Source organism: Capra hircus, chromosome 4, assembly GCF_001704415.2.
Source record: "Capra hircus breed San Clemente chromosome 4, ASM170441v1, whole genome shotgun sequence".
NCBI lineage: Eukaryota > Metazoa > Chordata > Mammalia > Artiodactyla > Bovidae > Capra > Capra hircus.
Genome location: NC_030811.1, coordinates 75,574,762 through 75,597,992, shown reverse-complemented (window position 1 = coordinate 75,597,992; position 23,231 = coordinate 75,574,762). Strand labels below are relative to the sequence as shown.

At 39.1% G+C, this 23,231-nt stretch overlaps 1 protein-coding gene across 3 annotated transcripts in view; it reads right to left on the bottom strand.

The window, feature by feature from the left end:
• The window catches only part of RELN (reelin), a 544,299-nt gene that overhangs the window by 47,886 nt on the left and 473,182 nt on the right, over positions 1 to 23,231 (bottom strand). For all 3 annotated transcript variants that reach the window (XM_005679214.3, XM_013963255.2, XM_018047261.1), the window contains exons 42-46: positions 18,872 to 19,092; positions 16,359 to 16,506; positions 13,612 to 13,870; positions 12,495 to 12,744; positions 8,415 to 8,583 (exon numbers count right to left, since the gene is read on the bottom strand). In XM_005679214.3, coding sequence (XP_005679271.3) covers positions 8,415 to 8,583; positions 12,495 to 12,744; positions 13,612 to 13,870; positions 16,359 to 16,506; positions 18,872 to 19,092 — 1,047 coding nt within the window. The remainder of the gene's footprint in view (positions 1 to 8,414; positions 8,584 to 12,494; positions 12,745 to 13,611; positions 13,871 to 16,358; positions 16,507 to 18,871; positions 19,093 to 23,231) is intronic.

Below are 23,231 nucleotides of genomic sequence, written 5' to 3'. Positions count from 1 at the left end.
ATCCCTGAGAAGAAATGGAGTAGCCATCATAGTCAACAAAAGAGTCTGAAATGCAGTACTTGGATGCAGTCTCAAAAATGACAGAATGATCTCTGTTCATTTTCAAGGCAAACCATTCAGTATCACAGTAATCCAAGTTTATGACCCAACCAGTAAATGCTGAAGAAGCTGAAGTTGAACAGTTCTACAAAGACCTACAAGACCTTTTAGAACTAATACCCAAAAAAGATGTCCTTTTCATTATAGGGGACTAGAATGTAAAAGTAGGAAGTCAAGAAACACCTGGAGTAACAGGCAAATTTGGCCTTGGAGTACAGAATGAAGCAGGGCAAAGGCTAATAGAGTTTTGCTAAGAGAACGCACTAGTCATAGCAAACACCCTCTTCCAACAACACAAGAGAAGACTGTATACATGGACATCACCAAATGGCCAACACCGAAATCAGACTGATTATATTCTTTGCAGCCAAAGATGGAGAAGATTTATACAATCAGCAAAAACAAGACCAAGAGCTGACTGTGGCTGAGATCATGAACTTCTCATTGCCAAATTCAGACTTAAATTGAAGAAAGTAGGGGAAATCACTAGACCATTCAGGTATGACCTAAATCAAATCCCTTATGATTATACAGTGGAAGTGAGAAATAGATTTAAGGGCCTAGATCTGATAGACAGAATGCCTGATGGAGGTTCATGACATTGTCTAGGAGACAGGGATCAAGACCATCCCCAAGAAAAAGAAATGCAAAGAAGCACAATGGTTGTCTGAGGAGGCTTTACAAATAGCTGTGAAAAGAAGAGAAAGGAAAAGCTCAGGAGAAAAGGAAAGAAATACCCATCTAAATGCAGAGTTCCAAAGAATAGCAAGGAGAGATAAGAAAGTATTCCTCAGTGATCAATGCAAAGAAATAGAGGAAAACAAAGAATGAGAAAGACTAGAGATCTTAAGAAAATTAGAGATACCAAGGGAACATTTCATGCAAAGATGGGTACAATAAAGGACGGAAATGGTATGGACCTAACAGAAGCAGAAGATATTAAAAAGAGGTGGCAAGAATACACAGAAGAACTGTACAAAAAAGATCTTCACAACCCAGATATTCACAATGGTATGATCATTCACCTAGAGCCAGACATCCTAGAATGTGAAGTCAAGTGGGCCTTAGGAAGCATCACTACGAACAAAGCTAGTGGAGGTGATGGAATTCCAGTTGAGCTATTTCAAATCCTAAAAGATGATGTTGTGAAAGTGCTGCACTCAATATGCCAGCAAATTTGGAAAACTCAGCAGTGGCCACAGGACTGGAGAAGGTCTGTTTTCATTCCAATCCCAAAGAAAGGCAATGCCAAAGGATGCTCAAACTACCGCACAATTACACTCATCTCACATGCTAGTAAAGTAATGCTCTAAATTCTCCAAGCCAGGCTTCAGTAACACGTGAACCATGAACTTCCAGATGTTCAAGCTGGTTTTAGAAAAGGCAGAGGAACCAGAGATCAAATTACCAACATCCGCTGGATCATCGAAAAAGCAAGATAATTTCAGAAAAATATTTATTTCTGCCTTATTGACTATGCTAAAGCCTTTGACTGTGTGGATCACAATAAACTATGGAAAATTCTGAAAGAGATGGGAATACCAGACCACGTGACCTGCCTCTTGAGAAATCTGTATGCAGGTCAGGATGCAACAGTTAGAACTGGACATGGAACAACAGACTGGTTCCAAATAGGAAAAGGAGTACATCAAGGCTGTATATTGTCATCCTGCTTATTCAACTTTTATGTAGAGTACATCATGAGAAATGCTGGGCTGGATGAAGCACAAGCTGGAATCAAGATTGCTGGGAGAAATATCAACAACCTCAGATATGCAGATGACAGCACCCTTATGGCAGAAAGTGAAGAAGAACTAAAGAGCCTCTTGATGAAAGTGAAAGAGGAGAGTGAAAAAGTTGGCTTAAAGCTCAACATTCAGAAAACTAAGATCATGGCCTCTGGTCCCATCACTTCATGGCAAATAGATGGGAACAGTGACAGACTTTATTTTTTGGGTGCTCCAAAATCACTGCAGATGGTGACTGCAGCCATGAAATTAAAAGATGCTTACTCCTTGGAAGGAAAGTTATGACCAACCTAGACAGCATATTCAAAAGCAGAGACATTACTTTGCCAACAAAGGTTTGTCTAGTCAAGGCTATGGTTTTTCCAGAAGTCATGTATGGATGTGAGAGTTGGACTATAAAGAAAGCTGAGCGCCAAAGAATTGATACTTTTGAACTGTGGTGTTGGAGAAGACTCTTGAGAGTCCCTTGGACTGCAAGGAGATCCAACCCGTCCATCCTAAAGGAAATCAGTCCTTGGTGTTCATTGGAAGGACTGATGTTGAAGCTGAAATTCCAATACTCTTGGCCATCTGATGTGAAAAGCTGACTCATTTGAAAAGACCCTGATGTTGCGAAAGATTGAAGGCAGGAGGAGAAGGGGACAACAGAGGATGAGATGGTTGGATGGCAACACTGACTCAATGGACATGAGTTTAGGTAAACTCTGGGAGTTGGTGATGGACAAGGAGGCCTGGCATGCTGCGGTTGATAGGGTCGCAAAGAGTTGGACACGACTGAGCGACTGAACTGAATGCCCACATATATGTTAATATATTCTGTACGTGAAAAATTAATAGTACCATGGTTTATACTAGGCAAAATTGTTTTATGTTTTGTAGCCCTGAGACACTAGCATAAATATGTTAAAGTTACACCAGTGATATTCAAAGGATCAAAATGATGTATGAGAAGATGGATATGTAAGAGAAGTCTAAGACTTTCTCAACTTGATTGAAACATTTAAACAAGATGTTCAATAATATAAATACTTGCAAAAAGTCTTTCAAAAGATACTGGTAAGTTACAAATAAAGATGGAGAGAAATAGAGTATCAGAGAAAGTTTAAATAATCTATTTTAAAAAAATGAACCTGTAATTTTCCTTGAATATTTCTTCATGATGAACCCAATAAACATCATGCTTAGTTATGATTTTCTTAGAATAAGATATTTTCTTTGCAGATACAGTAGATGGGAATGCTACTGAAAAATACGTCTCCTCTTTAAATTTGTTTACCTGCAAAAAGTATAGACTCCTCCAACCCCATTCCACCACTCCAATCCTTCCAGTCTTTTTGCCCCTTTTTGAGCTTATCACCATTCCTTTACTCTTCCAGCACACATTAAGAACATTCCATGCTGTGACTAAAACCACCTGGCTTCCAAAGTGTAATAGTTAATCTTTAAAGACAGTAGTATCAGTCAGGTCATTAGGGCCAGTAGAAGGGAATGGATCATCTTCCAACTGTGACTTAAAATAGCCAAGTCACACCTGAGCCTTCCTGTTGCAGCTCCCCTTCCCCAACTTTCTAGGCGGATTTAGGTTACCTGCCCTTCCATTGACTCACCCTGGTTCTCAGATGACATTTGAAGAACCTATGATGCCACTTGAGCTACCTGTTATTTTTAGGTCTGGGGTTACTAAAGAGGAGGAGGCAGATTCAGATTAGGGGATACAAAATTGATTTCAGCATCTTTCTAATTTTTCAGTCTTTCTCAAGAACTCCTGGCATCCTCGCTGCCTATCTCTTCTAGGACCATATCATAGGCAAGCAAGAAAGATGCAGTGCTAATACAGTTAGTATGATAGGTTAAGCCTATGCGCTCTGGCACCAGACCAGCTTTATTTATTTCCACTATCTCACTGAAACTATTCTTTTGAAGGTCACTGACTATGTCCTTATTGAAAAACTCTACTAAATTTATTGTGAAACTTGCTTCTTAACTCACTGTAGCATTTGTCACTGACGATCATCTCTTTCTGCTTGATATTCTAGTCTCACTTGGCTTTTGGATACCACGTACTTCATATTCTCCCACTTCCCTGACTGAATCCTTCTCATTCCTCTAATAGCTATTTCCACTCATTCTTCTATTAAATTTAGGGGTCTTTTCTTTTTAAATACTCTCCTCTGGAGAGCTGCTGCAGTTCTGCAGCATTTCCTATGACCTCTGTGCTCATGTCTCCAAGGTTTATTATCTTCCCTTGGGCTCTAGTCTTCATAGCTCTGTCAAAAGGATATTTCCATCACATTTAATTCAGCATCATTTCATTAAGTCTGCCATACTGCCCCTCTTGGAATCAGCTTTAGCTCACTCCTCTCTTTTTCTCACCATTTTCACAGGATTCAAAATTTGAGTCATCTTTTGACGTGTGCAATGAAGTTAACAACTGAGTTTTACCAGTTCTTTCTTTGAAATGTCCTGTAATATCTGCTTCATCACTCTCATGTTAGCTGTAGCCCAGACTCTTTTTATCATGCACCATCATTATCACAATGCCTTTGTCTTTCTCTTACTTAAGTCTATTTTCCCATTTTTTTTTTTCTTGGAAGAATAATCTCAGCTCAGAACTCACCATGGTTCATTTTCCCCACAAGTCTAAACTCCTTTGCCTTGCTTTGCATGTGTGCTAAGTCGCATCTGACTCTGTGTGACCCTATGGACTGTAGCCCGCCAGGCTTTCTGTCCATGGGATTCTCCAGATACGAGCACTAGAGTGGGTTGCCATGCCACGGGATCTTCCAGGGGTTGATCTTCCAGGGGATCTTCTGGTGTCTCTTATGTCCCCTACATTGGCAGGTGGGTTCTTTACCACTAGAGCCACCCAGGAAGCCGCTTGCCTCACTTTAGCACTTGCTGTAAGTTAACCCAAGTTTACTAACGAACAAATGTCCCACAGCTTTAGATATGAGCTCCCTCCTTAATCGGCAACCTCTGTGCTTATCCCAGGCTCACATGTTCATGCTCTTCCCCTAATTTAGGAAGTTTTTTTCCTTACCCTCCTAAATCCTAGCCATTCTTTGAGGCCAGGGCCCATCTTTTCTAGAAAACCCTCTCTAACTCTGGCATTTAACATTGTCTCTCAATACTCAATATCTATAGCATTTTCAGACCGTTCCTCAGTGAAGCTTTAAATTATATTCAGTATGTATTAGTTTTAAGCTATTTATTTTCCCATGATCAGGTTGTAACCTCCTCCAGGGCAGTATCTTAAGGCAGTGTCCTACCATTACTATGGACTCACTTTGTTAAGCTAAATGAGAAAGACTTCTTAGTCTGACTGAAGTCTGGTAATAAACCTGAGATATGGTTAACATATGTGATTATGTGGTTAACTCATAAAAGTAAAAATGACTTACATTTCAGTAAATATTTATAATGTCCCAAACATTACCATGCACATTTATGAGCTTTTTATATGGTAAAAAGTCTTCATTTTTCAGATGAGGAAACTGAAACTTAGGGACATGAAATGACTTACTTAGAAGCTCACAGGGCTGAAAAGTGGAAGCCCTCCACTAAACCACAATGCTTTTCAGTCTTTTTTTCTTTTTCTTCCTTTCATGAAGATCTAACTTTATCAGTGTATATGGGGAGGATTAGAGACTATGCTCTATCAACCCCAATTCATTTAGGTTTTAATAGAGTAATGTTTGGAGTGCATTGTGATGTGATCTTGTATTTAGTCTTACTGTTCCCTTTCTGATGAAAAGCACCAGCATCAGTTCGCTTTTCCAACTCAGAGACCAGGAAATCATCTTCAGCATTGCTCTTTCCCTCACAGTCCTATGTCCTTTCATCATTAAGCTCAGTCAATTTTACTGCCACTATTTCTCTTGAATTTATTCCCTTCTTTTCATGTCTGCCACATCTTAGTCCAAGCTACCAGCAGTTACTATCTCTTTAAGAGAATCCTTACATCTACTTCTACTCTTATCTTCCCCAACTTGTTCTCCAGTTAGAATAAACTTTTCTAAATGCAAATCTGATTATGTTTCCAAATCCCAAAGCACTTTATCAGGCTTCCAGCATTCATATAACAAACCCCTAAAACTTTAGTACAACCAACAATGCTCTTCGTGATCTGACATCATCTAATACCTCACCCCACTTTCTCTCTTGGTGTCTGATTCATTCTTCCAGCATCTCAAATATGCCTGCTTCTTCCCACTACTGGCTGTTTTCCTTACCTGGAACACTTCTCTTTCAGTTCAGTTCAGTTCAGTTGCTCAGTCGTGTCCGACTCTTTGTGACCCCATGAACTGTAGCAGGCCAGGCCACACTTCTCTTTACTCTTCTCCTATTTTATACTGATCCTTCCTTCACTCTTAGTGCAATTATAATTTTCTCAAGAAAGTGTTCCTTGACCTTCTTGATCAAGACAAACCTCTCTATAATGTATAATCTCTTAGCACCATGCAAGGCTCCTCCATCACTTATGAGTTGAACTTCGTATTTACTTCTCTGATTCCCATTGGTTTCTTTTCCCCACTGGACTAAAAGTTCCTTGGGGCAGGGCTAAGTTCAGCCCCTCACATAGATCTAGCTCATGATTAAATACTTTAAAAATACATGCTTAATGATTGACTTAATGAATGAATAATCACTACTGATGACTACCAGTCATTTCAGTTTGGCTAATGGTTTGATGTCAATTTGTGGACACCCAACCTCAGTTGACTCTTTCTACTACTGTGCCAACAATAATGGTATCCTAGATTTGTGGTCATATGATAAGTGAGTGAGCAAACCTACAGCTGGCACATTGTCACAGTCACTCTTAATCCCCACTTAAGCACGTGACTTTAAGTCGTCAGCATCATGTCTGTTTATAGTGAAGAACTACAAACTAAAACCCTCAATTCTGTCCTGAGGGGCAACATAAACATTGAATTCCCAGTACTGGGCAGATGTTGAGGCAGTTCAACTCAAAATAAGAAAGCACCATATTTAAAAAGCAACTCTATGTAAGAGCTGATAAAGTACACTGACGAGCTTGGGACAAAGTGTTCTGAGTCTGGCTCTTGTTCTAATTTATCTTTGGCATAGTGCAGAGCATGACCAGAAGGGGGTCTGGCTTGGGTTCCATCCATGAACATTTCTTTCTGAATTACCCAGAGGGCCTTATTATAAACCAGTGTTGTCTTTAAGACCATTGCACAACATGAGCTTGGAGGGTAATATAATAAACAAACTGCAAATTTTCAATATGATAACAAGATGAAACGGCTGCTCATCAGATTTTTCAAATGTCACTTGAAAGGGTCAAAAATGTACAAGAGACAAAAGATAGATTAAAAGATGAGGATTAATCACATTTATGTAAAAGACTCAAGGGTATAATGATGAGCTGCAGTTTATCTTAGAATGTCATTTATTTGCAAAATGCTACCAAGTAGCTGGGTAATAATTCAGAGAATTCATAATGACTTAAAAGACTACAGCCTTAATGGAGTTTTTTTTTCTATTTTACTTATTAAGATTGCCTTAATAATTCATGCATGGCAATACCTTTAATGAGCAACTAAATCTCACGTATCTCATTTAAACTTGGCAACTCTGCTGACAGTTAATATAGTCTTGTACCCCTGAGCCAGCAATTGTAGAGGAGCCCTGGGCTGTTAGTAACCGAAACCACCCCATTTATGAAAATCCCAGGAAAACTTATGCCCTAGACGAATGGCTGAATTTTATGATCATTTGCTAGGAAGATTTATTCTTTCTTCATTTGTGGAAGGGAGAGAATGATAATGAGCCCAAACTATAACTCCTATTCCATGGACTGCATTGGTTGCTTTGCTTCTTTCTTAAAGGCAGCAACTGATTATCTTTCTACTTAGATGGTGAAAAGAGAGGCATGTAACACTATCCCACCAGGCAAGGTGAATTCTCTGCTTTTCTCCAACACGAAAGTGAATATACAGATAGTTTAGACAACTTTTCTACCAGCATCTACCACTCAGTTTTATAAGATACTGTCATTTCTTAAAGACACAAGGAAGAAGCATTCACAATTGTTTTTCACATAAAAGAATGTTCCAGGTGATAATTCTCAACATACTGCTCACAACAAAATTTCAAAAGTAAACAGTAATTTTAGTACACATTTATGTGCTACATCCATTTAATATGATACCACTCACTGCTATATTTACAGTAGTCTAACTGACAGAAAATAGACTCCATTTAAATCCATTAAGACTTGTTCTTGGTGTAATGAACTTGTTTTTGGCATAAATAAATTAGAGAAGCTTACTAATCTGGCCACTGTTTTCTTTCATATACCATTTGAAAAATATACTAGAGATAAAAGTCAGTAAAGACCTGGATTTGGGGAAAACACAGAACAATGTCACCATAAAAACTGATTTCTTTTTTACTTATTTACAGCACTTTAATAAATTCATGCATGACAATATCATCAACACGTAACAAAATCTCATATAACGTTTAATCTTGCTGTGCTGAAATTGGACATGAAAATTATATCGCATTTGGGTTCACTACATGCAGAAACATTCATACCTGGTGTAAGGCGGGAGAGGCACAGTGATTCTGGTCCACTTGTTGAAAGTATCTGACACCAGGATGCGCTGCAGGTGATAGCGACTGCATTCAACATTGGTAGGCAAACAGTCCCTTATCAATGGATGCCAGGACAATCCAAGATCTATCGAGTATTCCAATTCAATAGCTGAAACAGAAGGCATTATTCTGGTTAGAAATACATACCTGATGATCCAGGAACCATGATTACTTATGTTTTCATATGTTTTAACTTATTGTTTTATATACAGTTAAAAGCAATCATAGTAACAGTTAAAATTGATATGTTTATTATTTAATCTAATAGTTATGGGACATATGTTATACAAATATATAAATTAGATATCACTTACATATTACAATAACTATAGTATATTTTGGCTGTTTATTTAAAGGTCAACATACAAATACAGAACATAGCAACTGTATATTACAATGGTTCCTTTTAAAATAGTTTAAAAAAATTGAGCAGACTTTTCAAAATTTAACCATTCTATAGGGATCCTGACCAACTTATCCCAAATTTTCTCTTGATTAGGAGAAACTCCTAAGAAATTGAAAAATCTCTTTTATACTCTTATATAGCCTTGCTTTGTTGTGTTATGGAATATACTGGGAAATCAGAGAAGTAAAAGAAGTAGTTGAAAGTCATGAAATTCATGCCCAAATGGGCAATCAGGCTGTGGGTCTACAGAAAGAGATTTTTTTCCTTTCTCTTCCTCCAAAACATTCAACCTATACCCTATGTTTTATATTTCTCTCTCTAGTGCCTTCTTGACATTATAAACTACTTCAGACCACACCTCCCTATTGAAATTGCCTTCTCTAAGACCATGATTCTCAGTCTTGGTTACACAATGAAATCACCTGGGTACATTTAGAAAGTACCAATGTCAGAGTCCCATCTGCAGAGATTGGGATTTCACTCTTATGGGGCAGGCCAAGATGTTGGGAGCTTTAAAGTTCCCTGGGGGCACTTTCCTGTGCAGCCAGCGTGGTACCACTCACTGCTCTAAGGCTCCTGGTGGCCTTTTTAGTTAAATACAATGGCTTGTCTCACTATTCATTGTTCCTGTCCTCCCTTCAGCACTGGACATTATTGATGGCTCCCTGATTCTTGAAATGTCCCTTTCTTTTGCAAGACATTATTCTGAATCTCCTGTCTTATTTCCTTCTGACTTCTCTGCTAACTAGCCCAGCTATGGGCATCTTTCCAGACTCCATCTCTGGCCTTCTATTCTACACATACCCTCCTTGGGCTTCAACTATTATTTCTGTGCCCAAATATCCCAATTTTGCATCTCAAAGTTGGTTTTATTCATTCAGCAAATTTGTTCAGCCTGGCATTGTGCTGGATGCTGGCATAGTGTGATGGACAGTACAAAATTCCTGTTTTCTACATTGTAAGCCCTCCACATTAAAGGATATCTCTACCTCAAACTATTTGCACCAAACTAAATAAAAACTCATTTTCTCTCATAAATAACATCTCTTCTTTATTTATTAGATAATTGCTTTACAATATTGTGTTAATTTTTGCCATACATCAACATGAATCAGCAATAGGTATACATGTAAACGTCTCTTCTTAACTACCAAATTCTCTCAGTGATAATGCTCCTGCATTAGTTTTCTGGGTTTAAAATTTAGAAATTATTTTAGGAAATTTACCTCTTTCTTCTTTACCCTTTATGTTCAACATGTCACCTGGTTTTGAGGTCTGCTGCTGCTTTCCTTTTTCTTCAGGGTCTCATACTAGTTTTATCTCTTCTATTTGTGTTCATGGCAAGTAGTGCATGTTTTCATCACCTCCTACAGAGACGTCCACCAACACTTCTTTGCCAGGATTCTTCTTTACCCACCTTCACTGGTTCCCGGGCTAATCTCCTTGAAATCCACCATACTACTCCCCTGCACTCAAGCCCTCTTATTCATGACTTTGTCAAGCACAAATTCCTATGCTTGCCTTTTAATGCCCTTCTTAATTTGCTGCCAAAAAAGATTCGCCACTTTCCTCTTTTATTTTTTTATTCAGTTCAATCTTTCTCAAGAAGTTTCCCTACTCTACAGTAGAAAATACACACGTCTGGGCTTACATGGGCAGAGTCTCAGTCCTGGTTCCGCTGCAGTCTGGCTGGCCATGTCATAACTTACCTCTTTGGTTTCTCATTGACTGTGTCTATGGACAGTGGGTGTGTGTCTAGGACCCAAAGTCCCTTTGTGTTTTCAAAATTAGCACTCTGCCCTCCTCCATTAGATGCAAATATTGTCTATTCAGGTGGGTCTGCTCATAGTATTCCCATGGACCAGGAGAACTCCTACATTATGCTATCAGACAGCTTGGGGTATCTTCTTCCTCACTCACCCTTCAAATTCACTCCAACTGTCAATGCTTACTTGAGACTTAGCTTCTTTGTGCAATTTCCCAAACTTCTAGGATTGGCCATCCATTGGTTATCTCTCCCTTGGCTGAACTCTCATTACAGTTTTGCATGAGTACCACTCCATCAAGCATTTGATTTAGTCATTTATTGGACTTTAACTTTCTGAAGCATCCCCTCAGCTAGACTGTGTACCTTGTGAAGACAGGCTATATACCTTATACTTTCTCAAGTTCCACCTCTACTGACTGGTTTATGCTGAGTCCAAGGTGGAAAGAGCACTTCTGAGTTTTTCCCTAAGATCTGTCCATTAAGTTCAGCCTAATGGAAATATGAAAAATCTGGATTTTGCAGGACCTTGGAAGTAACAAATTTCTCTAGATTTTAGGCCCCAAGAATCTAAAATAGAACAGGTCCTTGTGAACATTCTAGTTTAGATCTCTTGGAAGAACAGTGATACAGGGTGGTGAAAGACTAGGAAGTCCCCAGAATCTTGATGGATCTGCAAATTCCAGTGAAGTGTCCAATTATGCAATGATGGCAGCGTTTATTGCTCCTAAGATAGGTCCCTGTATGTGTATGTATGTGTATGTGTGTGTGTGTATGTGTGTGTAAGGTATGTGTGTAGGTACACAACCTAGAAGATGAAAACTAGTCAGAGTCAGGGTGGTTTAGACTATACTATGATCCACAATGGCAGAAAGTATTAGGTAAAATGGTAACAACAAAATTTCATGAATCCTGGGAGAATGGAAAGGAGACAATAACGTGACTAATCTAAAGCCCTATCAATTAAAACACATGTAAAACCCTGTGTGTGTAAATCCTACTGCTGACTCTGACATTCCTTATGTGATAAGACTCTTTTATTCTGTAAATATGATACCTAAAAATTCTGGATTTAGGAAGGAGAGGTTAGAATGTATGGAGAGAAAATGTAGAAAGAGTTAGTTGCTCAATCGTGTACAACTCCTCACACCTCCAAGGACTATGGTAGCCCTCCAGGCTCCTCTGTCCATGGAATTCTCCAGGCAAGAATACTGGAGTGTGTTGCCATTCCCTTATCCAGGAGATCTTCCTGACCCAGGGATCAAATCCAGGTCTCCTGCACTGCAGATAGATTGTTTACTGTCTGAGCCACCAGGAGGAGACAGTAACAAGGAAATTTACATTACCATATGTAAAATAGATAGCCAATGGGAATTTGCTATATGACTCAGGGAACTCAAACTGGTACTCTGTAACAACCTAGACAGGTGGGATGTGGAGGGAGGTGGCAGAGAGGTTCAAGAGGGAGGGATATATGTATACTGATTCATGTTGGTGACTGATTCATGTTGATGTTTGACAGAAACCAACACAATTCTGTAAAACATTTATCCTTCAATTAAAAAATAAATTAAAAAAATCTGGAGTTACAAAATGATATAAATCTTTGGGTATCACATATATAAAAGAAGTCTTCATGAACATATACTTAAAATAAGTTTACATTCTGAGGCTTTCTCAAACTCAAATTACCCACAACATTATTAAAAATGCAGTTGTGGTTTGACTGAAAGTGCACTCGTGTTTTACTTAGAGACTTCTTGGAGGTATAGTTCAGTCCTTTGACCGAGGCAGTCACAGATGCCCATTTATACATGCTTGCTGCTCCAGCTAGAAAGGTAACACTCACCATAACAAGAATCTGTGACCGAGCAGGAGGCAGCAAAGTCTATCTGTAGGAAGGAATCCTCATTCACAGCAATGTCCGTGGTGACCACATAACGGGTGCTGGCCTTTTCAATGAAGACAAGGGCATCACCTGTAGAGCCACACACAGGCATCTTGGTGCCTCCGGGGTGAAGCAGCCACTTCCTACTATCCAGAGTTGTGAAATCATCCTCCAAGACTGTATTGCCAGAAATATTTCCACCAATGAGGATCTGAAATATATTTTTTAAATAAAAACTTTTCAGTTTGGTTTTGAGACATGAGAAAGGTCAGTCCTTTTTTTTTTTTTTTTGGTTTTTATCTGTCAGATTGCTCACAACTGGCATTATTCAGCAAGCATAATGTTAGGGGGCCTTTCAGAATGCTCCTGTTTATGTGGTCTGCTTGCCCATCTGGCAAGGAGCTACAGAAACAAATTGAAAGTCTGACAAAACCATTCACAGCCTTCATGGGCCAAATTGTGCCTTTGGAAACTACATGCACCCAAGCTGGGAATGCAAAATTTGGTTATATGTGATTTTTCCAAGTAAAATTTCTATTTAGGAACAGTTGTACCCTAAGGCATTTCAGTTCCAATTCTTTGCAGGGCTTCTACTGTTTGTTAACAGATTCTTTGAGTTCTATTGGATATGCATTTTATTATGTATGAAGATCCTTTAGAACTGTTCATAAGGATGTTAGGGAGATTTACTTATTTTTTTCCCTTCAAAGGTTAGGAAAGAGGATATGGGAACTGCTGTATGTGGCACAAATGCTAATTTGCACATTTTCCTTTTCAGAGAATTATAGCCTTGAATCATGCTTAATAAAGTCCCTCTAACCATATGGCAGAACCCTCTATGAGCAGGACCTGGGCCTTCTGTTGTGTCATTCATTTTTATAGGCTCAGGCATTTGAAGAACTAGAGAATGAAAGGAAGCTAAATGCCATGTCTAATCTAGCAACATGCTCTTGAGTAAGTCACCCAACTTGTGGGTCCTGGACCTCCTCTACTGAACGAGGGCTTGGCCTAACTGCTTTCTAAAGCCATATTCAGCGCAAATGACAAAATTATAATAGCTAGTCTTGAAGGGACTGACCTGGTCGATAACCCAGGGACTGTAGAAGTGCCCATTTTCAGATGGTTGCCACCAGCGGAGGCGAGTAGAAGCAGAACGGGCTTTCAGAGGTATCTCCAGGGCAATGTATCTGCCCACATTGCTGGAGTTGCTGAAAAGGAACTCTTGAAGGAGACTCCACGAGAGGCCACCATTGAGAGAATACTGTAGAAGCACAGGTTGGCTCCTGGGATCTGGAACACCTTTACCACATCCCAGTCTCATGAAGAACTGCACAAATCTGATACAAGCAAAATTTACTGTAGACAAGTGCACAGGGTAATAGGGGGAACTCACAGATTTAATGAATACGATGATTTAATGAACATTCAAAGTAATTGTTCCAAAGTTTGACTTCCCTTTTAAATGTGAAAGGGAGTTAGTAAAATGTGAAGTCTGAAAAAAGGCTACTCTGTACCCATATTGATATTTGGTATCCCTCCACCTGGTCACCCACCAACAAGGGAGTGTCTGAGGGATTTGAACATTTACCCTACCCTCTGGCTATTCTTACTCTTGCCTGGAAAATCCCTCCTCCCAGGGCGGAGGAGCCTGGTGGGCTGCAGTCCATGGGGTCATGAAGAGTTGGATACGACTGAGTGACTTCCCTTTCACTTTTCACTTTCATGCATTGGAGAAGGAAATGGCAACCCACTCCAGTATTCTTGCCTGGAGAATCCCAGGGACGGAGGAGCCTGGTGGGCTGCCATCTATGGGGTCACACAGAGTCGGAAACGACTGAAGTGACTTAGCAATAGCAGCTGGCTATTTTTAAGAAGATGGGAGCAGTCCAAAGGCTGTCCAAATTTGGGAGTGTGTATTGCTACCTATCTAAGATAAATCTGCATCCTTGTCTTTAGTATCTGAAACTGAAAGAATGCAATTAGTGTAGTTTATGTCATTTATCCACAAAATCATCCAATCCCATCTTTTACCAGTAGTTTTTCAGATCTCATATTATTGGTTTTGTGAGACACTTTTAAATTCACCAGTTGTAGCACCTCTTTGTGAAAGGCCAGACATTTTCTGGAAGAGGTGTGTTAAGCTTGAGCCTCTTTTCTGCGTTTTGTGCCAGGAGCAGGGGAGCATGAATGTGGGGTAGTATGGATGGTGGGCAGTGCCAGCCTCTGACTCTTGCTGCATCTGGGATGGATGATACTGGCCATCGAAAGATGTGGCAGTCAGCCAGTGGCAGCCTTCCCAGCTGGCAGGGAGGTGGACAGAGTGGCAGCTGGGCTGCCAATGAAAACCAGCTCACATGTTATCTTTGGCAGGAGAGCTGGTCTGGCTGCTGTGCTAGCTGGTAATGCAAAATACATTTCCTATGTAATGCAATACACATACCCAATTATGAATGCATGTCAAACATATGAAATATATTGGGGCATATAATAAAAGTTATCAGTTCCATATATAAAATCATTCATTCTTCATGGGTTCCTTCCCTCCCCCATATCCACTATCAGAATATTCATTTACCTTATAACCCTGAGAAAACTGGGATTTTACATGGAGCATTTTGAGGTCAATATATGCAAATCCTACACAGCATGCTACTGAGATGAGATAAATAATGGAGTTTTTAACATTGGATTAATGAAAAAAATACATGGTTACTGCCTTGTAAAGATTTTACCTATAAAAACAATAATTGTTTTCAGAGAAACACTTTTAGTATATTGTCTACTTGTATTGGGAAAATGTTTACATTAATTTAGTTATAGATAAACCCATAAGAATTATTTAGAAAAGCCTAATAATTTCTAAATTAGAGAATTCAGTTGCCAGTGATAATTCTTAGATAAAGAGCAGCAAATTAAACCATATGCATTAAAATAGGATGGAGATAAATAAAATCTTGCTTTCTGTAACTGTAAAATTATTCATATAGATAGAATTATATTTTATATGAAGCATGATCAAACTTATAATGCAATAAATGAAACAACTTAAGAGAAAGAGGAGGATATGTTAAAATATATTTTAAGATACTCTGAAATATTTCAAAAGATAGAACATGATTTCTTTATTCACTTGCAAAAATAGGTCAGGGTTCCATTTTATACATTTTAAACTGTATTTCTTATTTTCCTGGCTAAGTTTTTGGCTCATCAAATGATCAAGGGATACACATCTTGACAGGACATAATCCTCGGAGCCAGTTTAAAATGTTTGCTTCTGAGTGACTGTGCTTAATTTAGAAAATGAGTGACTCGAATATATGAGCAAATCATTGGAAAGAAATGCTTATAAACAACAAGCCTACACTTTAGATGTTCTTAAATTGTTAATGGATATAAAATTAATGGTGAATAATCTGTGAGCACATTGAATTTCAATTAAGCTTTCTCCTGAGCATGGTAAATAATTTCTACATAGACTAGGTGTAATGAAAAGTATTCTGTAGAAGGTAGATAAAGAAGATTATGTTCTTAAAGATAAAGCAAGGTAAACATTGTCATTTCCTGGTCACCACCTAGTAGAAGACCAGGTATTAGCCTCTTTCTGTTTAGCTCCGTTTCATTTCTGATCCAGTTATTGCATGATCTCTCTCAGTTTTAGAATGAAAATTGTGTAAACTGTGTCTTAATGGAGGCTTCGACAAGCCAGAAGCATAGCATTTCCAATGGCAGGCCTTGTCCTTGAGATCTCTGCTTCTTTTTGACTTGATTATGTTCTGCTACTTTACATTACAAGGTAGTTCTTCAACAGCATTTAAAAATGATTACCTAGCATGTGATAAATCCAGATCTCGTGTCATCAACATGCGTAAGCCATCTTCATTGAAAAAGAGGTTGTTTCCACTGGAAAGGATTCCACACTTCCGAGATGGCTTTCCACCACTCATTAATAAGAATCTATCAGATTCTAGCTGGCCTGAAACGAATGGAAAGTGTGGTTTACCTGTGATCCCAAATATAGCCATATATTTTTAAAAAGAATATGCCAAATGTTTTGTGCAGTTTTAAAATATGAAGTCACAAATACTGAAGTCATAGATTTGGGGGATAAGAGCTCTTTTCAACATTTTAGCTTGTTTGAATTGTTTAACGTTGGCTGTATAATTTAAGAGTCCAGATGACAAAGGAAGGGGGCCTTTCCCTAGTATCTATGGTCCAGACAAACTGTTCCCTCCATTCTGCTCCTTTGGAAAAACAGACACTGGCTGGTCAGAGTGGGTCAGTTCAGAATTAAAGAAGGGTAATGAGACCTTTCCACTGACTTCTTTACTGTGTCCTTGCTACTGAGAGGACAGTATCAGGCCAGTGTTATATACTATTTTAAAAGCTACAGTTTTAATGTGAGAAATTTCAGTGTAATTTAATATTTCCTATTAAATAATGTCTTTCGAAACCAACTCACCAATCTCTTCAGTTATTCACCTTTTTCGATTGTGGTAAAGGCATAATACATTAATTTTGCCATTTAACCATTTTAAAATGAATGATTCAATGGCATTTAGTCCATTCATAATGTTGTACAACCATCACTGCTAGCTAGCTCCAGAATTTTCGTTACCCATAAAGGAAATCTTGTACCCAGTAAGCAATTGATCTCCCTTTTCCCCTCACCCACCCCGCTGGCAACCATTAATCTTCTTTCTGTTTCTATAGATTTGCCTGTTTTGAGTGCTTCGTAAAAATATGACATGTGTTTGATTTCTTCTACTTAGCATAATGCTTTCAAGATTCATCTATACTGCAGCATGTATCAGTATTTCATTCCTTTTTATAACTAAATATTATTCCATTGTAATGATATACCTAAACCTAACTTTAAAGTATACCTTGAAGCCATAGATACATTGCAAAACATTCGCAGGCAACCTGGGGAAAAAAAAATCAGTCCCATTTTTCTAACCTAGATATGGACTTCCCTGATGGTTCAGTGGTAAAGAATCCGTCTGCAACGTAGAAGATGTGGGTTTGATCCCTGGGGTGGGCAGAACCCCTGGGGAAGGAAATGGCAACCCACTCCAGTATTCTTGCTTGGGAAATCCCATGGACAGAGGAGCCTGGCAGGCTCCAGTCTATAGAGTTGCAAAGAGTTGGACATGACTTAGTGACTATTCCATCACCACCACCATTCTAACACACATAGCTATCACATTTAAGACTTTCTCTTATGAGAACGTTTTCCCAATTTTATCAGAGTGCATATCCGATGCATATACAATTGTGAATAATTTCAATCATTACAGTACACGTTTTTCTACATTGTCATCCAAGATTAACTCTTTATATAGACATTTTCCAAAATTATCATTGATTAGAAATTACATATGATAGAAAATGGGGCGAAAAATACCTTACTTTTTCTTAATTATCGTCTTGTTCACTCTTACTGATTTTGTTTCAAAAACAGAATCCTATGAAGTTCAGAACTAAACAAAGGCACAGGTGGTTCCAAATGTAATGAAAAATAATGAAATATTGGGGTGAAATTTAGTAGCTCAGCTGGTAAAGAATCTGCCTGCAAGGCAGGAGACCTTGGTTTGATTCCTGGGTCGGGAAGATCTACTGGAGAAGAGATAGGATACCCACTTCAGTATTCTGGCCTGGAGAATTCCATGGACTATATAGTCCATGGGGTTGCAAGGAGTTGGACATGACTGAGTGACTTTCACCAATGATTACTTTTATATTACAAATTGTGTGTGTGTGTGTGTGTGTGAATTGCTTAGTCATATCCAACTCTTTGTGACCCCATGGACTGTAGCCCTTCAGGCTCCTCTGCCTATGGGATTCTCCAGGCAAGAATACTGAAGTGGGTTGCCATTTCCTTCTCCAGGGGATCTTCTGGACCCAGGGATCAAACCCGAGTGTCCTGCATTAAAGGACTGTCTGAGTTACCAGGAAAGCCTGAAAGGCAGAGTGTACCACATGAGAAGACAATATGGTCAAGGATGAAATCTTGAGGAGCACATTTAAAAGCAAGGCTTTAAATAAGTTAAAAACAAACAAAAAAAGTAAGGCTTCCCTGGTGGCTCAGATGGTAAAGAATCTGCCTGTAATGCAGGAGACCTGGGTTCAATCCCTGAGCTGGAAGATACCCTGGAGAAGGGAATGGCTACCCACTCCAGTATTCTTGCCTGGAGAATCCCATGGACAGAGAAGCCTGGTGGGATACAGTCCATAAGGTCACAAAGAATCAGATATGACTGAAGTGACAGCACACACAAACTGTGCTTAATGTGTAAACTCTTTCACAAAGTTATATAGGTTTCATAAGAAAAGATTACCTTCAAAATCATCCTTGAGAAAGTCAGGATTTTTGGTGCTTATTTTACAGGTTGGACCTGAATAACCAGGATCACATATACACTTGGTTCCATTGATACAACTCCCGTGTCCGTTACACATCTCTTCACATTGTGGACCAATATAGACATTATCAATAGCCCATGTCACTGGCTGTGAGCCAGCAGAATAAAACCCTTGGTACCATCTGAAACGCACAGATCTGGAAAAGAGATACAAGTCTTTCAAAAGCTAACCAACAGAACAATATCTTCAAAGTAAGCACATCTGATCAGTGAGCAGTGGGCAGTTATCACTTCTGCACCACACTCAAGTAGAAAACAAGGTTCAAATATTTAAGGCCACAAATGACATTCCTCAATCTCTAGGATGTTGCCAATAAAGTTCCTGCTTTCTACAAGCCTTTCCCAATAGTGTCACTGTCAAAACTCCACCTGAGTTTCTATCTTTTTCAACACTGAATTTCTTGGTGAGGCATTTTCCATTAATTAATTAATTATCTATGGGGCTTCCCAGCTCAAATGGTAAAGAATCTTCCTGGATTGCCAGAGACCTGGGTTTGATCCCTGGGTCAGGATGATTCCCTGGAGAAGGGCACGGCAACCCACTCCAGTATTCTTGCCTGGAAGATCCTGTAGACAGAGGAACCTGGTGAGCTACAGTCCATGGGGTCACAAAGAGTCGGACACGTCTGAGTGATTAACACACACACAAGCTCTGTATAGGCTTCCCTGGTGGCTCAGATAGTAAAGAATCAGCCTGCAATGCAGGAGACCTGGGCTTGATCCCGGGTCAGGAAGATCCCCTGGAGAAGGGAGTAGCAACCCACTCCAGAATTCTTGTCTGGAGAATTCCATGGACAGAGGACCCTGGCAGGCTACTGTCAATGGGCTGGCAAAGAGTTGGACACAACTGAAGTGACTTAGCATGCGTGCTTTGTTAACTAGTCTTTTTAAAGTGAACTTAAAATTCTTATAATATAAAAGTAATAATTAACTAAGTGTACAATTTGGTGGTGTTTAGTACATCCACATTGTTAGCTTGCTATCACCTCCATCAAGTTCCAAGACATTTTCTTCACGCTAAGGAAATCCTGCACTTATTAGCAGTCACTTTTGATTCTCCCCTACACCTAGCTCCTGAAAACCACTAAGCTATTTCCTGTCTCAGTGGATTTACCTATTCTAGATATTACATATAAATGGAATCATACACCATGTGACCTTTACTGTCTGGCTTTAATCCCCTATCATAGGTTTTCAGGGTTCATCCATGCTATAGCAAGTATCAGAATTATATTCTTTTTATGACTGAATAATATTACATTGTATGGCTAAATCACCTTATTTATTCATTGATCAACTGATGGACATTTTTTTGTTTCCACTTTTTGGCTACTGTGAATAGTGCTTTTATGAATATTTCTGTACAAATATTTGCTTGAATACCTGTTTTCAATTTTTTGGATAGGATGGTAGTAAATTTGCTGGGTAATATGGTAAATAACTAGCTCTTTAATTTCTCTCTCTTCCATAATTTTGATGGAAGTTCCATTATTATAGCTATCACAGCTGTGAGTATTTAAAAGCACACCTATTTCCCTTTTTGGCTATGAGCTCCTAGAGACCAATGCCCATATTTATTTCTTTTTTGCAATCTCTTTTGTGCCTAGTGCGGTGTTTCACACATAGCAGATGCTCAGTTAGTGTTTCCTGAATGTCACTTTTTGTGGAAAGCCTTAACAGCTACTCTAGGGTGTTTTGGATTTTGTCCTATTGGCAACAGAGAGCCTCAAAAGATTATTTTAAAGAGATGAATGACAAAGTCAAGTTTATTTTTAGTTAAATGTCTCTCATTTCTTAATTTCTCTTTAAATGAAAGGTAATTTTGCTTTTTACTTTTAAGATGATTGTCCTATCATATTGCTGAAGACAATTTAACTCTTTAGAAATAATCTACATATTTAGGTTGCAGGCCAGAAATATTAATAATTGAGTATATTTTATTATTTATAAAACTCAGTTCAAAGAAGATAGTCTTTTTTCAGAGGAGCTAGATATAGAGATGGTCACACAAGTCACTCCCATCTCTTTCAGAATTTACCACAGTTTATTGTGATCCACACAGTCAAAGGCTTTGGCATAGTCAATAAAGCAGAAATAGATGTTTTTCTGGAACTTTCTTGCTTTTCCATGATCCAGCAGATGTTGGCAACTCGATCTCCCGTTCCTCTGCCTTTTCTAAAACGAGCTTGAACATCTGGAAGTTCACGGTTCACGTATTGCTGAAGCCTGGCTTGGAGAATTTTGAGCATTACTTTACTAGCGTGTGAGATGAATGCAATTGTGTGGTAGTTTGAGCATTCTTTGGCATTGCCTTTCTCAGAGATTGGAAAGAAAACTGACCTTTCCCAGTACTGTTGCCACTGCTGAGTCTTCCAAATTTGCTGGCATATTGAGTGCAGCACAGTCACAGCATCATCTTTTAGGATGTGAAATAACTCAACTGGAATTCCATCACTTCCACTAGCTTTGTTCATAGTGATGCTTCCTAAGGCCGATTTGACTTCACAGTCCACGATGTCTGGCTCTTGGTGAGTGATCACACCATCGTGATTATCTGGGTCTTGAAGATCTTTTTTGTACAGTTCTTCTGTATATTCTTGCCACCTCTTCTTAATATCTTCTGCTTCTGTTTGGTCCATACCATTTCTGTCCTTTATCGAGCCCATCTTTGCATGAAATGTTCCCTTGGTATCTATAATTTTCTCTTTCCCATTCTATTGTTTTCCCTATTTCTTTGCATTGATCACTGAGGAAGGCTTTTTTATCTTTCCTTGCTATTCTTTGGAACTCTGCATTCAAATGGGTATATCTTTCTTTTTCTCCTTTGCTTTTCACAGCTATTTGTAAGGCCTCCCCAGACAGCCATTTTGCTTTTTTGCATTTCTTTTTCTTGAATACCAGACCACCTGACCTGCCTCTTGAGAAACCTGTATGCAGGTGAGGAAGCAAAAGTTAGAACTGGACATGGAACAATGGACTGGTTCCAAATAGGAAAAGGCGTATGTCCAGGCTGTATATTGTCACCCTGCTTATTTAACTTTTACGCAGAGTACATCATAAGAAACGCTGGGCTGGATGAAGCACAAACTGGAATCAAGATTGCCAGGAGAAATACCAATAACCTCAGATATGCAGATGACACCACCCTTATGGCAGAAAGTGAAGAACTAAAGAGCCTCTTGATGAAAGTGAAAGAGGAGAGTGAAAAAGGTGGCTTAAAGCTCAACATTCAGAAAGCTAAGATCATGGCATCCGGTCCCATTACTTCATGACAAGTAGATGGGGAAATAGTGGAAACAGTGGCTGACTTTATTTTTCTGGGCTCCAAAATCACTGCAGATGGTGACTGAAGCCATGAAATTAAAAGATGCTTATTCCTTGCAAGAAAAGTTATGACCAACCTAGGCAGCATATTAAAAAGCAGAGACATTACTTTGCCAACAAAGGTACATCTAATCAAGGCTATGATTTTTCCAGTAGTCATGTATGGATGTGAGAGTTGGACTATAAAGAAAGCTGAGCACAGAAGAATTGATGCTTTTGAACTGTGGTGTTGGAGAAGACTCCTGAGAGTCCCTTGGACTGCAAGGAGATCTGACCAGTTCATCCTAAAGGAAATCAGTCCTGGGTATTCATTGGAAGACTGATGTTGAAGCTGAAACTCCAGTACTTTGGGCACCTGATATGAAGAACTGACTCATCTGAAAAGACCCTGATGCTGGGAAAGATTGAGGGCAGGAGGAAAAGGGGATGATAGAGGATGAGTTGGTTGGATGGTATTACCGACTCAATGGACATGAGTTTGGGTAAACTCCGGGAGTTGGTGATGGACAGGGAGGCCTGGCGTGCTGCAATTCATGGAGTCGCACAGAGTCGGACACGACTGAGCAACTGAACTGAACTGAACTGACACAAGTCACAAGTGTTAGTTGCTCTGTAGTTCCCAACTCTTTGTGACACTATGGACTGCAGCCCACCAGGGTCCCCTGTCCATGGGATTTTCCAGGCAAGTATACTGGAGTGGGTTGCCACTTCCTTCTCCAGGGGATCTTTCCAACCCAGTGCACGCATATTAGTATCCTATGAATTGGTCTAATTTTCAATTATATAGAAACCAAATTCAGAATAACTTTTTATTTGAGACAGAGAAATTAGAAGTCAGTATCAGAAACATTTATTAGACTTCTAAAGTTTAGTAGGTAGTAAAGCAGACAGAGTCAAGTTCCCACATATAATTTTAACCCTAATTTCATTGTTCATATCAAGACTCCAACTA